The sequence below is a fragment of the Platalea leucorodia genome, assembly GCF_965183815.1.
Source record: "Platalea leucorodia genome assembly, chromosome: Z".
NCBI lineage: Eukaryota > Metazoa > Chordata > Aves > Pelecaniformes > Threskiornithidae > Platalea > Platalea leucorodia.
Window position 1 is genome coordinate 324,538 of NC_138858.1, and position 17,335 is coordinate 341,872.

General features: G+C 42.6%; 1 protein-coding gene across 6 annotated transcripts in view; it reads right to left on the bottom strand.

Annotated features, from left to right (window-relative positions):
* Window positions 1-8,705: 8,705 nt before the first annotated feature.
* Window positions 8,706-17,335, bottom strand: part of LOC309602280 (mucosa-associated lymphoid tissue lymphoma translocation protein 1-like) — a 38,476-nt gene continuing 29,846 nt past the window's right edge. For 5 of the 6 annotated variants that reach the window (XM_082335727.1, XM_082335725.1, XM_082335724.1 and 2 more), the window contains 4 exons: window positions 15,404-15,553; window positions 13,777-13,934; window positions 12,758-12,883; window positions 8,706-11,976 (listed from right to left, as the gene is read on the bottom strand). In XM_082335727.1, coding sequence (XP_082191853.1) covers window positions 11,512-11,976; window positions 12,758-12,883; window positions 13,777-13,934; window positions 15,404-15,553 — 899 coding nt within the window. In that variant the 3' untranslated portion in view covers window positions 8,706-11,511. The remainder of the gene's footprint in view (window positions 11,977-12,757; window positions 12,884-13,776; window positions 13,935-15,403; window positions 15,554-17,335) is intronic. The other variant, XM_082335726.1, reaches the window with a different exon arrangement.

A 17,335-nucleotide genomic window follows, 5' to 3' on the forward strand; every position in this document is an offset into this window, starting at 1 on the left:
TAAACCACCCCTTTTCCTTCCCGTTGCCCAGTGCACCGCAGCCCTGCGCACAGAGCCCATGCACGGGTCTTCCCATCTTACTGCCTGGATTTGATCTTGTTCCCTTGCTGCAGCAAAGTACCAGCATAGTGTCGCTGCTTTACAGCCAAAAGCAAAGATAAATTTCTGTCCCAGGTAGTTGCTACTCTACCACCCACAAAGAACCAGATACGCTCAAACAGCGTGCCTGTGCACTCTTAAACTTTCCCAAAGAATAATTTCATATATATGAAAATTCGATGCCGCCCTTAGACCCCTCAGAAGTTGTCAGATCAGTCTCTGTTGTCAAGCTGCATCAGCCAGCGTGAGGAGAGACAGCCAAGTCCCCCGCTCTTCAGACTTCTCCAGTTCTGCAGGTTCTCTCAAGTACGCTTCACCTGGTAAGAGCGCCTTCCCTCGCTCTTCACTAACGGGATCTCCTGCGTTTCAAGTGGCCTGCCTACAAGCGGTGTTAGGCCTGGCATTTCTTTTTCACGTCTCTTCTACTTTCACCTTTTCTGTTCACGTCCCACTCCATCCTCTCCCTCTTGAGCCCTTCACCCCATTCCCCACAACGCACCCTCACCCTGAAGTGCAGCAGGGTCAGTAAGTCCAGCCTGGCTCATAAAAAGCCTAGGTTAACGGTTGGACTCGATGACCTTGAAGGTCTTTTCCAACCTAGACGATTCTATGATTCTATAAATGCACCCTAAAGAGAACAAGCAGGTTTTGGGAGGGGCTGAATTCCCTCGCAGCCTGCTAAGGGCAATGGGTGCCGAAAAATGTGGATTTAGCATCGCAGCTGGCGAAGGGAAGCCCCTGACAGGGCTGCACCCTCCATCAGCAGCTGTACACTTCTGTTCACCCACTAGGGAGCGTGCGACTGCACAAAACCAAGACAGCAACCAATTCAGTCTAATAAAAGACTGTATTTTTCCAGAGGCATGCAACACCATGTATTCTATGAAAGGAAAGGGACTGTTACAACCTCACACACCAAAAGCACCTCTTGTTTTAGGGGCTCCACGATGACCTGGGACATCTGGTCCTGTCTCGAGTGGACGCAGGTACCCTGACTCCCAGACCCGGGCTTTTCCACCAGGACCGCGCTGGCATTCTTAGGGACAGTGGCAGAACACACCGACCTCTGCTCAATGACACTTAAACCAGCAAAGCGGGAAAGAAAATTCTTGCTTTTGATGTACAAGTACACTACCAGGACAATTCCACAATTGGCTCTAGGAAGCAAATTTTATTACACAACTCAGTTTTGGGGATCAAAATCTGCAAGCGTAGTTTTGCAATACAGTGAAATGGAGAATGATATTTTAAGCTAACATGTAGCAGCATTTACTTTATATACCATGTAGGGTATCTGTGTCTGCATTTACTTTGTAGACATGTTTAAATGCCAAATACTCTTAAGAATGATGGGCTACTGCATTATACACTCACAGACACAGTATAAAACAAGTCTTTTTAAAAACTTATTTAAAAGAAGTGTATCAGGGAAAAGGAAAAGCGTGCAGTTTAATTTCTCTGCAAAGTGGCTGCAGCGGCATTAATTGCCTCATGCTGGCCACTTCCAGTGTTTCTGGGCTCTGACCCCAACAGGGGCTCTGAGCCCCAGGGCTGAGGCAGCAGGGGCAGATGCTTTTTGGTGCTGTTCTTTATTTCAGCTTGCCTGCCGGGATGCTGCTTGTGCTGTAGAAACAGGTCAATTAGGATTAACAGTTAGTCACTTCAGATGACTAAGAGCAACATGAACCGGCAATGCCGAAGTGAGCAGCTCTCCAAAGACACCGTTTCCCGGCCCCTGCCACGCCAGCTGCAGGAGGGAGCAGAGCTGTAGGACACCGCAGACCAGAGCCCAAGAGCTTCCTTGTGTAAAGTGCTGCAGTTTCAAAATTTTTGTTACGATGGGAACAAAAGCATCTGTTTACTTACATCTCCAGACAGAGAGAAGGACACTACAGAACACAGTATCCTTACTTAACATAGCAGTAAGCAAGTAAGCAAACGACCGTTCGAGTCCCTTCTGCAGCCCAGGTATCCTGGGCACCGAGCTACACCCAGCACGTGAACTCACTGGCGAGTACCACCGCAGAGCGCAGCTCCTTAGGCCCCAGCTGCACGAGCCTCCTTGCAGGCAGGAGGTCTTCTCAGAGAACTGGAATGAGACTTTTTGTTCAACCTGAACTATTCTCTCCCTTTCCAGAAATTTGCTTTTGGGTTGAAGATATTAATGACAATTTTTCATCACAAGCAATATGTTCTTTGGCAGAACATAGCTGTAGGCAGAAATGTCTTTTTGATAGAAAAGCTTCTTGCTAAATGGTTTTTTTATACTAGCTCTTGTCTTCATTATAAATAACTTCAGAACCAGCCAAAGAACCAGTCTCAACCTCAGTAATACAGTCTGAATCTGACCAATTTATTGGTATTGCTTCAGGGAGTGTTTTAATAGTAATAACTTTCTCACATGAGAACTGAAATAAGAACTGCCGCATGCTAAGTACAATCTGCACTCTAGAAATCTCTTTTTGCATCCCAGAGAATGAATGACCTCACAAACAGTTGTAAAGTTGAATGGAAGCCAAAAACCCAAGCAAGTCAGCTTAGAAACATCAGTCCAAAGCTAGAGGCCAGGTTTGGGGGACCACCAGTGAATGGAAACTTACAGCTCCACACAAATTTCAGGGTTTAATTTATGGTAGATTATCTAGTGCTGAAGATCTGAGCTGAATATCCCCAAATCAACAGCAACGCGTACCCGACTATCCATTACCTTTATGTGAAGCAGCGCTACAGCTGAGAGAGGATGCCAGAGAATAAGGTGCAGATGAGCTGCGACCTCTTCCAGCCATCCACAATCCAAAGTTTAGTGAATATACCTACTTCAGTCAAGTGCTTCCTTTACACAGGAAGACATAAGCCAACAAGAGTTTATACAGACAAGTCTTGTGGAAAAAGGAGTGTTCTGAGTACCATTTATTGTGAAATTAAATGGCAGAGTTTAATATTAACATTGAACACCAAACAGACTGGGAAGTTTTGCAACTATTCATTAAAATAGATAAAACTCTGTCTCCGTCAGCCCTAGAACAAGGGGTTGCACTGCCAAACGTTCACACATCCACCAGAAACGGAGGATGACATACCCGCTCTCAAGCAGGAATTTGGACGTAGTCCCTGCAACGTGAGCTGTGTGCGGGACTCAAAGAGTTATGGCTGGACAAAGAGAGTAAAAGAAGTAAACTCAGAAACTCGGTAGATAAACAGATCACCTAAAGGTATCCTGGGGCTTCTTAAAAGGAACAGTGCGGGTGCTTGCCAAATCAATGAACGCTCAGGCAGCAGTAACAAAATTTGGTGCACAGATGTGGATTCTGTAAAAGGATATCAGTCAAAAAACAGACCACGATGGAAAGGAGGATGAAAGTTTGGTGGTTGTTTGCAATACACTTCTAATACTCTACAACTCGTGTTACAACTTCCATGCTTTCATTAAGAGAAAACATTGCACTGTGTTAAGGCCCATTTAAAACAATGAAAATCATATATATATATATATGCACATAAACTTCATATTTTTAAACTAACACGGTATGCAGAAACTAAGAGTTATAATGCAAAATTATTTCCATAATTTTTAAATTAAACTTATTAACAATCTACAGAGTTCTTCAAAAAGCATCCTTAGAATTTATGGCTTTAGGTGGTACCAGGAGATTTACCTCTTTCGCTCAACAGGTAAAAGAGCTCATGACTCAATTAGCTCTGTGCACTCGAACGAGTATTTATTTCACTCATGTTTCTCTGTTAATCATGCAATTCTGCAGGCATTTTTCTCCCGCTGTGTTTGACAAAAGCTTGCTCCCAGCAAGCGGGCGAGTTCTAGCACTTGCGATTTTTGTGCCTCCGAAGTCCTTCATTACGTGACATTTATAGTGGGAAAGTATTAGGTGCCTGCTCCCCCACCGCTCGGAAGGGCGCCTCGTAGAAGCCCAGGAGGGGCCCGGGGAGCTGGCCGTGACTCGCTGCCCTCCGCCTAAGGCCAGCGCAGCCTCGGGAGCAGAGGCCGTGACGGAGGCCGCGGGGCGGCAGCTGGCGCAGGGCTGAGCTGGCCGCCGGCGCTACGCCAGCGGGGCGCTGCCGCTGCTTCTGGGGCGCTGCAGAAACAGAGGTTTCTCTCTCTTTTCCGTACTTCATACAGTACGAAATAGTTTAACGTGGGTTTCGCTGGCATTTTGTAAACTACTTCTGTTGGGGTCACAGTTGCCTCGTCTGACCCCACAGGAACAAGAAACACTCCTCGAAAAAGAAGAGCCAAACAAAATGCATTGCACACAGCTAGCAAACGGTTTGCTCCCTTACATCCCATCAGAGGAAAGTGAGGGAGCTGCCACGTTAGAACCAGGATTATGCCAGTGAACACAGCGTGGCAGAAATTAGCGGGGAGCCTCCCACTGCAGTGTGTAACAAGTCCTACCTCCGATTTACGTGCTGCAAGGCCCACGCCACCTATAACCAGCAAATCATTCCTGTGATGAGAGCGCAGCGTGCAAACAGCTGCAGTTCTCTACCTGCCCGGACAGGTAATTGGCTTGACACGAAGCACAGCTATTTTCTGATTACAATGAACCCATTATTTCCACTAAAAGCAGAGCTGATAATCTAATGGGTGTTTCAAATAAAATGTTTTCTTTGCAGCTGCAACACAAAGAGAGCCTGCAGCCGTTTTCTGCGTATCACCAAGACGGGCATAAAGCAAAACCTACAAAACTTTGAGAATCAGCAAATCAATGTTCTATAGCTACTCTGTACTTCCTTGAAAGACTAATGCTTCTTGCAGACAAAAAAACCAATCAAATTTGGTACATTCTGACAATCTCAAAGCAGTTCTTAAAAATTTCTGGACCAATCCTCAGTTGGTCCTGTGAGGCAGGTATCATGGGTACTACTGGCATTCAGCAGAAAGGAAAAAGAAAGGAGAAAAACTGACAGGCACGAAGACGACGGGATGCGAACAGAGAAGAATCCCGGGACCACTTTAAATACCTACAGCACTGAAAAGCAGCACATTCAGAGGGGCCTTAATCTGAGCAGTTTCACCTCTGTAGAGGCTAGAGGCTTCTCTAGGTCTCTAGGCTGCCTGGTGGTAATCAGTAGGAGAGAGGTGCCTACCTCCACAGGATAACTTGTGCTGTCCTACCAGGCGTGCCCAACATACAGCCTCTTACAGGACGTCAGGAGAGCTGCCTCACCTTTAGAGAGACGAAATAAATCCTAACCACCACGTTAAGTCGTAAGAGAGCCCAGGAAACATCTGAGAGCTGTTTGATCTTATGTGTAATGAAGTCACTTGCCTAACAGGTTGAAGACTTTTCATACTAATTTCAACTGACTTTGAAAAATGAACGCAGGGTGCTAGCAAATGGCCGACATGATTCTGCCTAAAGACCGGGTGGGGAAGTCCTGTCACGTCCCCCTGCATCCGCTGCGGATGCAGGTGCGGAGGCCGGTCGCTGTGGCAACACACCCCCACGCGGATCCTGGTCTCACGCTCGCTGTGCGGGGCAACAAAAAAGGATGGGAGACAGCATTTTTTTCTTATTAGCTCTAAAAGAAGCCTGCTATGACTACATTGCAGCAGCGGTACTTTAGAAATTAAATAACTGCTTAATTTCTATAACATGGAGGTGTCCTTACTCCATTCCTATACTACTGCAATTACTAAAGGATGATCAAACTTTAAAAAAACCCCACCAACCCCCCAAAATTCCCAACCTCTCCTCCCACACCTGATGCCCTAAACCTATCTCCAATTCACAGCAAACACCTTGGATCTCAAAATGCCACGCTCCAAAAAGTGAGCAGATCTTACTCTGTCCGAATTAAAATTCTGTGCAAGGAAGGAGTAGTACTGAAGTGCATCATACTTACAGTAGTCAGGAACATACGTCAAGGTGAACATAGCCCTTAAGCTTAACGTATGTGAGAGCCGCCAGAGCTATTAATTAGCTGACAGAATGAGGAAGAGTAGTTGATGCAGGAACAAAAGCAACAACTAGAGACAGCAAAACCAGCCTTGAAATCTCCCAGTGAAGAGTTACGGAAGATGGTCTTCTGTAGCCAGAGACAGTTCAAGGACTCTCAAGATAAAAGGTTGTTTTACTGAGGAGGTAGCTTGCAGAGCTTTATGTGGATATAGAAGGTAAATTCACTCATACCATTTCTGTGGAAGGTATTTCTCCAGTCCTTTTTGAGAACCTAATCTCCTTCCAATGCTTTGATTGGACTACAAGAGGAAATGGCTTGAGCAAGTCAAAAGACGGCACTATTCAAATACCTCCTGCTGTTCAAATAGTTGCATTTTGAGAGAAGTAACAACGTCCCATACTGGACAAAGAAGTCTTGAAAAACTCCATTAGGTCAATGCACCATGTGAACTAAACCGAGGATAAAACTTCACCCGTGGTATTTGGCTATTGTCTTCCCACAATCTCAACATCAGGCACGAAGTTCACCGGTTTCCGTGACCTCTGGTGTCAAACGGTGCAATCCAGGAACAACAGCTGATCTCTACCCCAAGAAGGTTTCAGAGCTCAGCCGTGCCAAAAATCAGATAAGAGAATTACTGCAGTTAATACTTCTAGCCAGGGCCAACTTGAGTGCCAAAATGATATTCTGGCCACTTGATGCCTTCACAACGCAACAGCTGTTCTGACGTACCCGCAGCGTGTGCCAAACGGTTAACAGCGCACTAGGACGGGCATGCAGAACTGTAAAATCCTTCCTACTAAACCTACCAACAGCAGAATGATTTGAGAGTGCTATTCAAGAAACACCTCAAGAGAGAAAGCTTCTGGCCTACAGAACTCGCACAAAGACAGAAAACGAAGTGGACTGGCAGAGAAAGGCTCTCATGGGACAGTACAAATGTCTTACTGCTTATAAGGGTATGGATCTCCTTTGGCGGTTTGCCACGACACAGAAATACACAAGCGGATGCTTACCCAAAGCCAGTGGCAGCTGGTGCTGTGTTAAGTCCCAGCACGGTCTTCTATAGATCGGCAAAGAGCACGGCCAGCATAGTCAGCAAAGGCCAAGGATGTGAAATTCAAAATGCCAAACCAAAGATCAAATGAATCCCAAACCATTAGTTTTGGAGAGCTCTTTCTTTGTAAGCCTCTCATGCTCCTCTGTTCCTATCGCTCACTAGAAATAGGATCACTCTCAGAAGTTTCACGCTGCATTAACAACAGCTTCTTACATTTAATTACCCCACCTTACTGCAGAGTGGGGAGGAAAAACGAAGCAGCGCATTGGCCTTTCTGAAGCATATGAACTCTTCCTTTGCCAGAGAAGCCTGAGCTTATTTGGATCACCTTAAAACCTTTCTTCCAAACCTATTCAACATCCAAAACCAAATAACAAACACATAAGTAACTTAGGCTAGCAGATACTTCAAGCAAAAGATAAGTATTATCCCCAAACAATTGCACTTCAGGAAAAAAAACCCCAAGGCTTCAGTTCAGAAATGGCATCACAAGCCAAAGAGAGCTTTAAAAAATACCTAGGTTTAGTCATGTATTTTAATCCCACTGATTTCACAGGGATTTAAATGTTGGCTTAATTTATGCATGCTGAACTGTTAAAGTGCTTTACTGCATATGGGCCAAAGGAAACAGCTCCCTTTTGCAGCTTGTCCTTAAGAACCAGAGCATTTCACCCTTAACATCAATGATTAAAACAGTTAAAGCAGTTCCTAAAGGCAGTGATACACTACGAAAACGCCTTTCTATCGCCATTCCCTTTTTAAGCAGGGCTCAGAACGATAAGGCTTTCCTCCACAGACCCTACTGCCCCAGGCAGTTTTGTGAGACGATTTGCACAGGTCCCTCTCCACTCTCTCCAGTTCTATGATGTTTTCTTTACCACGGTCAAATATAGTTACACTTCAAGCACCTTAGGTATAGATCCTCAAAGGTTAATCAGTTCCTACCTAGGCTGGCAAAGACTGCGCACCATCGGACCACCTACTAAGCTTGAGAACTAACACGGTACGTTAGAGCCCTCCGCAGCAGGGCATCGGCGACGCTGAGCAGCCGCCGCGCTGCAGCTCTAAGCCGTGCCGGGAGACGGCTACTCACGCTCCAGCGCTGCTGCTCCCGCAAGCCCTTCCCGTGCCGCGAAGGAGGCGCCTGCAAATAGACAAGCAAATACAGTGAGCTCCCCTGCCTTTCTCTGGACAACTTTTAAGGGTTAATAATTGGATTCTTTCTCTAGCCATGTTTCTCAAGGAAATTGTCCAAATATTACTGAAACTCATTTGGATATCTTTGTGAAGCAATGGAGAAGGATCATTTAGGTTTAGCCAGCAGTACAGCTGGGATATCAGAAGCTAGACAGCATATAAATGTGCAAAAAAAAAAAAAAAAAAAAATCTTCTAAGTGCATAGTTTTGAGAAACCTGTACAGGCCCTGGGTGCACATAAATTTAACTTGAGGTGAAGCTCATGATTCAGATTTTCCCTTCTTTTTTGTTAAAGAAACTATTTTATTATACACATTGTTTTAATACAGTTTGGGGGTTTTTAAAGTGGGAGGAGTAGAAGACTATAGCAACTACATATGCACAGATACATCATTTTGTGGACAACAGTTTATTATACAGTAAGAAACAGAATAAGCTTTTATACAAATTAGAAAATGTGACAAAAGAATCAGCTAAATATTACAGTACGAGGCCATGTCTCAAGCTGTAATTTTTAAGTCAATTACACAGGACAATTAATGCACAGGTACATCTCATTCATCAATAAATATTTCACTATTTAATACCCTCCAAAGGAGAGAGTCAGGAACTCGAGCTCATTTGCAGATTACTTCAGGCATGGCTGCCATTTTGGAAACGAGAACATTAAAATCCATGTACAGATATCCACCTTTCAGCGCAGAGGAATCTGAAGATCGACAGATGTGGTTAACGATGTGCTAACATTCCCACCTGAAACTTGTTACAACCACATGCAGCACCGCCCTCGGTGTCCAGCCAACACATTGTAAGACGACCAGATCCCACCAGAAGGCTGGATCTCAACTGAAGATTTAAACTGGTTTGTACACCACGTCAATGACACTCAATTATTTTATATTTTGCTGCCTACTTAATGAAAAGTGCTACGATAATTTTATAAAGTAAAAAATTATTTCATGATGGGGATCTTAATTAAAGCAGTACTGCTTATCAATATTACCTAGGCAGGAAAGGCTACTACCCATATCTGAAAATTCCCTTGAATTTTAATTACCTCACACCCCGATATTTTCATGCTTTCAAAGCATCAAGACTTTTTAAGACCTAATAAAACATCAGTGTTCTCACACTCGTCCCCAGATAGGCAAGTCACAGATTCTTCAGCATTTTGAAACAAAACCAAACATTAAAAAAAATTGATGTGTCTTTTTTGACCAAACTATTCAACCTGAATATGCAAAACAGTTTGGTGAGCCAAACTGCCCTTTCCCAAGCACAGATCAAAAAATTTTGCAACATCTAAAAGGTTTGGCAGCTAGCCCAAGCTAAGTCTATCTGTTCCCTTTGGTCAACGAAGCAATAAAGCACCATATGAAAGTAGCTCATTTGCCTTTCAGTAGAGGATCAACTGTCTTCTGAAGGTGCCTATGCCTCCACCTCTAATTGCGAGATTCTGGGGTTCAGAGGCTAAAGGCCCTAGAAGACTAGCTTACTTCTGGCATCTAGTCTATGGGTGAACCCCACCTTTGAGCTCCGGAGCAAATGCACACCTGTAGGGCTCTATCTGAAGTGTCAGGTTGTGACACGAAGCAAGCGTCCCTCACCTTCGGCAGGCTGCGTTTAAAAGTTGTTTATCTTTTATAAGTTTGTGTATGCTGGAATCTTTATTTTGGATTTTCACAGTTTTAGGGTAGACTGTGAGCATTTTTATTTGAATGAATATAAATACATTTGGCCTGGAAAACAACCGAACAGGGTTGGTTTGTTTGTTTGTTAGAGTCAGCACAGAAAAACAACAGCTGGTGTCCAGGAACACCATCCCGTACTTCAGCCTGAAGAACCCCGAAGTTTTCCCTCATCTTGCCCATTCATTTTTAGCCTTCAGCATGTCTTACTGTGTGACTAACTATGCAATACTTCGCTTAATATGAACAGGCACTTTTTCCTCACATTTCCATTTAGTGTTCTTGCAGAACAGAACTGCAGAAATCAGATCAGTAAAAGTCTTAAGTGTGTTACATAAGGGAAAGATTATCATAATAAGAACAATCCCCCACAGTATGAATCTGCAACTTTGCTCCCTCTGATGATTTGTAATCTAGTTCTCTCTCTCTCTCTCTCAAAAAAAAAAAAAAAAAAAAAGCGATAATGTTAGTTTACTAGCTCAGTTCAGGTTTTGTCTTCCTTGCACAGCTCTTCATCCATCTGTCAGTTGCTGCCAGACATTGGACATCTGACCATGAGAGGAGAATGCAGTCAAAGCTGATCGATTATTAGCTACATCCAAGGGACTGGAATATCAGTGACTGTTCCTAATACATACATGAGGAAAGAAAGAAACTGAGGCTTGAAGGAGATATTCTTAACACTGGAATATTAAACCACGGTATCTTCACTTCTGTAAAAGCTCCCTCTTTGCTCAGTTCATTTACCTTATGTGTCATCTTAGATACTCAATAGGAAGCTGTTACAATATATATAAATACATAAAACCTTATTTTCATGCAGTATGTAAAAAGAAATCCCTTGATATTGAACAACTGAAACTGAAAGATGGAAGAGAGAAAGGTGTATTTATCATTTTGGGGCTAATGGATTTTTTAAAATCATGTTAAATCATAGAGGACATGGAAATTCATTTTCCTGCTTAATTCTGTCAACATTTTCTCCTTTGACAGCCATAGATGTTTATCTTGTTTTTGTATATGAGGAGCAATTCCTCTCTGAAAACAGAATATTTATGAAACATACATTTACAGTAAATCTTATAACTCCAGTTGGGACTGGAGAAGCAGCTGTGGAGATCCAAGGCTTTACTATCTCAAGAGAAACTTTGTCACCACAGCCAGACTTTTATGCATTAATCCTTTAACAGAGATCGGCAGCTTCCTCCCAGAAATGCACGACTGCCGCTGTTTGTTAGCTGTTTGACTGCCAGAGAATGGAACAGGAAACTCTGAGGAGTTCAGGTTTTTCCCTGTATCAACCGTCAAATGGTAGGAGGAAAAAAAAAAAAAAATCATGCCTTTTTCATTCTTAAATCTAAATCTGTCAGTCCAGTTCTGTCTCTTTGGATCTGAAAAATTTTCGTCACAACCTTATTTCCAGTACCACCTCTAGACTCTCCAATCCCTTTTCCGTGAAGCCCCCAAACTCTAGGAGATGCATAAGCAGTGTGGAAGGTCCCCTATTCAAGGATGATACCGTGGTCCATTCTGAACGCATCACAGCTACTGCTGTTTAGAGAAGCTGAGGTTGTCAGAGAGAAGGAATTCCAGTTCAACAGTATCATCAGTGGTCTCTACTGGTACATTACTCTTTTCCACAGGGGGTGAGTAATTCTGTACTTCATGTCTTGAAGCTAATATCCTTGAAGTCCCATTGCAAGAACATGTGCCTGGTTGGCTGATGCTGTCTGAGCAAATATGGTTTGGATGGTAAACTCCTGGACAGGAATTGGGTTGGCAGTGACTAGGGACGTAGTATTTAGTTGCCACTGGACTTGATTCTATTTGATTATGAAAAGCATTATTAGCCACGCAACAGGTCTGGCGACAGTTAGTATCTTTGAATCCATGATGAAGGCCTAATTTAGCAATAAGGGGCTTCCCAACATTAACTTCCTTTCTTTCATCCATTGTATCTTCTATTCCTGGATACTCATAGTGCAAGCAAACAGTGAAGATCAAGTGTTCCTGCAAAAGAGGAAAGCAGGGTGGGGGAGAAAAAGAAAAGGTTACACTTCCTCCCCAAATAAACAATATAGGAAACACTTAAAGAGTCATAGTCTGCTGGAGAAGGAGAGACTAACCTTTTTGGGAGCTAAAGACCCCTATTAGGCAAGACTTGTTTACTGAGGACCTCTTTTAGTTAATACTTCCTCACTTGATAGTCTTTATTTCTAGAAGCACTTATATTACACCAGCTGCCAAAAGCAATGAAGAAGAGGTACCAAGTGATGTCCAGCACAGATGTTCATGACACAAAGATACAGAGAGAAACTTAACAGGGCCACAGTATGTTGAAGTGAGAACCTTTCAAAAACTGCAGGCCCAAAAGCACAGTTTGGAATGGAAGGAGATGATACGTAACATTTTCATCTCCTACTAATGACTTTGTAAGATGTGTATCTGCTTCAGGTCCCATTCTTCTTGTACTACAGGGCATAGGAACATCCCCACAGTGTGCAATAGCTTATCTTCACAAAAATAATCATCTTGTCAAAGCTCAGTACGGGCCTAGAAAATACAAAGTGCCTTGCACGACGGTATCAGGATTGCATATGCATTGATTCCCTGGCTTTTATCTTTCTGCTAAGAAACTAAAGTCACTAGATTGTGCTATTAGCCATTTTTTCCCTCCAAAGAACATGTTACTTATTATGCAGACAATACACAGCCACCTCGACAGAACTGCAAAGCAACACGATTAATCTAAATTATCTAAACAAACTTGTGAGTAATAATATATATTAACCCTTAGTTTTTGCAGTGAACTTAGCCTGGTGTAGAGGCAGTGCTTGGGAAGGTCCTTTGATACTAAATAGCTTCCAGTTTCCTCAGGAGTTCCTTTATTGGCCTCTTTAGGATCCACATCCAGGTCCTGTTGCAAGAAAAAAAAAAGAAAACCTAACTGAAGGTACAGAATTTGTAGATCATAAAATAGTTAGCAGCATTTCTTTTTATAAAGTCAGCATTTTCTTCTTCTTAAAAAGAAAGCAATCATCAATCTTGGATTACTTGCAAAAGCTGCTGAAATCACTCTTAGTCACAGGCAGAAGGGGTTACATTTGAGTAGGCTACCCTCTTTTGCTGATGGTTCCTGTCAACTTGCTGTGCTTGCTTCAGGGTTGCTCTTTTTTACCTAACTTCTGCAGTACTACAACACTATTTTTGTGGGCTAAAAATACATGTATTCATTATGCACATTAACTCAAATATTTTATTCATCAGAAGCGTCCTGTTTGTTCTATCTAAAAAGGTTTTCTGCCCCATGTCCTCTTTCATAGACATCAGAAAACAAGTTTTTTAGCTCCAAGGAGCTCTCTCTTTTACTTGTATCTTTCACTTTACTGTGAACAGCTGAGTAACATCAATGGAACTGGACAGGATTACCCAGGTGCAAAGAACTGTAAAACTAAAGCCTAAGAGACCTTGTCCAGAAAGGTAGATGTGTCCTCAGCTCACATAGGAGCTACTGACATTTAAACTTCTTTAATTAAATATAACAAATACTTGATATTAGACAATGAGAAACAAAGGAGACTTTGAAAAAGATGACCCCAGATTGATTTTAACATATTTTTATATATATTAAAAATATACAGGAAAAAAAAAAGTAAATGTGTGTCTCTGTACAGACACACACATGTAAGCACCTGATTTCAACAGCTTAGACCCATTTTACTACAAAAGATGCAGTTTGACATGGACAGACCAGACAGTTTTCAACTTCAGTGGAGGGAGAGCACCGAGACGCCAATATGAAGCACTTACGAGGGCGAAGTCTGTCACGTAGGCTCTGCAAACTACTATTTCAGGTGGCTTCTTTACTATTCGCGTGTAGATTATCATGACATTGGAAAACTCGGCTGCAAACCCCAACTGAATCTGAACACCACATTTGAATTCAAGATACATACTTTCTGGAAGCTCTGCAAATAAATAACACAACATTACATTCTAAATAAAACTTAGCATATGTATTTTCTATTTTTTAAATTTTGTTTTTCAATTCAAAAGTTTTAGAAGGTATAGACCTCTTCCTCCTGCCCTCCCTCTACCTATCACTTACATATTCACACCGAAGCAATCCAGGCTAGAAGCTGACCAGGCAGCAACACTGTGTGCTAGTATCAGACGGTACCGGGCAGACATTGCCAGAGAGAGCTGACTCAACTTCGGCTTCGCAGGTTTCTTTCCAATCTCAGTGCAACTAGCAAGGCAACGTTTACTGTAACTAGGGTACAGCTTACTGACCCAAAAATTTGTTTACATATCTGTAATCAAACCAGTAAGGTTAATATGGTATATATCCGCTAGGCAGGAGACACAGCTATAGCATTGTAAGAACCTTTGAATTTGACAGCAGAACAAGTTTCAGGTTCATTTTTTTCCTTTCACGGCCTATGCACACATTCGCAAAGCCTAGCCCGCAGCATTTTTCTTCTTTATATTTTGGATCTTTCTCAATCCATAGGAACATATCTGAAAGCGCTCAAGGGTCAATGACATCATTCTGTGTCTGTATGCTTTGTACTGATTTTTCTGTTCCCACTGGAAGTGGATTATTTAACATTATCATAGACATACCTTTACACAAATATAAAGGTTATTCTCTTCCCAAATTCCAAACACATTTTCTTCTATGCATGGCTTAAAACAAATAAACTGTAAGATAACACTATGTCTTTATAATTTTTGTTTTGCATTTCAATCATTTAAAAAACAAGAATGAAGGGCTTGATTCCACAAATAAAAATCTACATCTGTAAGAGAGTCTGCCTGCATGACTAGTTGTCTTAAAAATGCCACCCCTGACCCTCTGCCCAACCTGTCAAAGAAATTTTAAAACGTACTCCAACATATTTAGGTAAAAAAGATAAAAAGGTCTTAAACCCCACTGCCCTTCTTAAAAGAAGTCTAGAAAGCCTGGAACTGATCTCACTTGTGTTTTAGTTTTCTTAGTTGTACACACTGAAAACTCCTTTTCATCATGCACTTTTACCATACAGTTCACCTGGCTATTTTAGGTGATGACTTTAGAATGAGATTCATGATGTCTTAAGAGTGTCATTGTTAGAGACAAACAGATTACCGGGAGATCATCCCAGGAGGTGGACATCCTACAAGTCTCTCCCACAGTGTTTGAGTGGTCTTAAATATACTTACTCAGGATGAATTCTGCATGTCACCTTGTTCATTATAATCTTATGTAAGAGGTAAACCCCAACACAAAAATTTCCAAGATCTGAACATTCTAATGAAAATTCAGATATGAACTTGAATTTCTTCCATTTCCATTCAATATCACAACCCACAGACTAGAGATTGTTAAGGAAGGACAACCTCTTATTTTTCCCATCGTGCCAGCAGGATCATCTAAAAGCAGACTATACTATACCATGAGCTTTGGCCCACTGTAGGTTCCGTGCCACAGACTCTGCAGAAGATACGGTTTGTTGAATGGGATCAGTTAATGCCCTTTTCTCAGACAAACTGCTGCGGATCTCCAAAGCTTGCTTGCCTTTGGTAAGGTGACACTTGCCCATATCTAAAAATAAGATGCATATAGTTCGTCTCAAAATCAATGCTGCTGAAATGCTAACTAAATTAAGTACATCACTGCAATGTTTTTTCGTTGCTATGGTTATGCCAGTGTCAGCACTTCCATAAAAACTTGTAGTTTCGGAAGTATTCATTGCTCAGCTATTCATTCACTTAAGGCTAAAACAGCATGCCAGATGCCTGCAGAGAATCCAGAGGGTTTTGCATGTGTCCTAGTCAACGTGCTGTTTTTCAAAACAAGTTCAAGCAATATCATAGCTCTGATTCAGTAAGGTCCTAATTAAAATGACTCATTTCAAGAATGTGAATAATACCATTGGAGGGGATTTCTAAAGAACTGGAGGCAGTGGAGTATTTTAGGGGTTGATAAAGGGGCCAATGCTGTTTATTTAACATCATCACTAATGGCCTGGATGACAGGACAGAGCGCACCCTCAGCAAGTTTGCAGATGATTAAAACCTGAGAGGAGTGGCTGATACAACAGAGGGTTGTGCTGCCATTCAGAGGAACCTGTACAGGCTGTAGAACTGGGCAGAGAGGAATCTCATGAAGTTCAACAACGGGAAACACCGAGCCCTGCACCTGGGCAGGAATAACCCCATGCACCGGTACAGAAAGGGGACAGACTTGCCGAAAAGCAGCTTTGCGGAGAAGGACCTTGGGCACCAGGAGGACACCAAGCTGACCACGAGCCAGCAACGCATTCTTGTGGCAAAGGCAGCCAACAAGAATAGCGTTGCCAGCAGGCCAAGGGAGGTGATCCTTCCTCTGTGGTCAGCACTGTTGAGGCCACATCTGGAGTGCTGGCTCCAGTGCTGGGCTCACCAGTACAGGAAGGACATGTACATACTGGAGAGAGTGCAGTGAAGGGTCACAGAGATGAGAGGCCTGGAACACCTCTCACGTGAGAGAAGTATGAGGGAACTGGATCATCTTTTGTATGAGGAGAAGCTGAGAGAGCTGAGACTGTTTAGAATGGAGAGAACGTGGCTCAGGGGACTTCTTATCAATATGTATAAATACTTGATGAGGGAAAGTAAAATAGACAGAGCCAGACTCTTCTCAGTCAAGACCAGTGACAGTACAAGAGGAAGGAGATGCAAAATGAAATAAAAAAATCCACTTAACCGTAAGAAAAAACTTTTTACTCTAAGGGTGATCGAACACTGGGACAGGTTGTGCAGGGAGACTGTGGAGTCTCCATCCTTGTCCCCCCACATGGACAAGGTCCTGAGCAACCGGCTCTAGTTTACTCTGCTTTGAGCAACAGGGTTGGACTGGACAATCTCCAGAGGTCCCTTCCAACTTTAACCAGTCTGCGATTCAAACTTACTCCTAAATGTAGGGAGTTTGATTGTTCAATTACATTTAAAGGTGACATTTTCAGATAGTTTTGCTGCATGCAGAAAGTCAAAACCTATCGCCTGCAAAGTGAATTAAAAAAATCCTGGAAAATTTCCATTTATGAGTTCATAAAAAATGAAATAATGAAGGCTATTTACATGGAACACCTCTAACACGAACACTCCTTTGGAACATTTTCAAGTGTCATCAGTGCACCAATGTACTCACTAACACCCAATATCTGGTAACATTGACAACAGCGGTTATCACGTTGCCTGACAAATCAATCTTTCTCTCCACTCTGAGTTTAAGAATGAGATAAGTAATAGGTCACACATCAGAACATCTACAGCATGTGACATTAACCTGGCAGTACAGACGAAGCAGTAAGAGTCAGTCATATTTTACAGGACATTTGGGGAA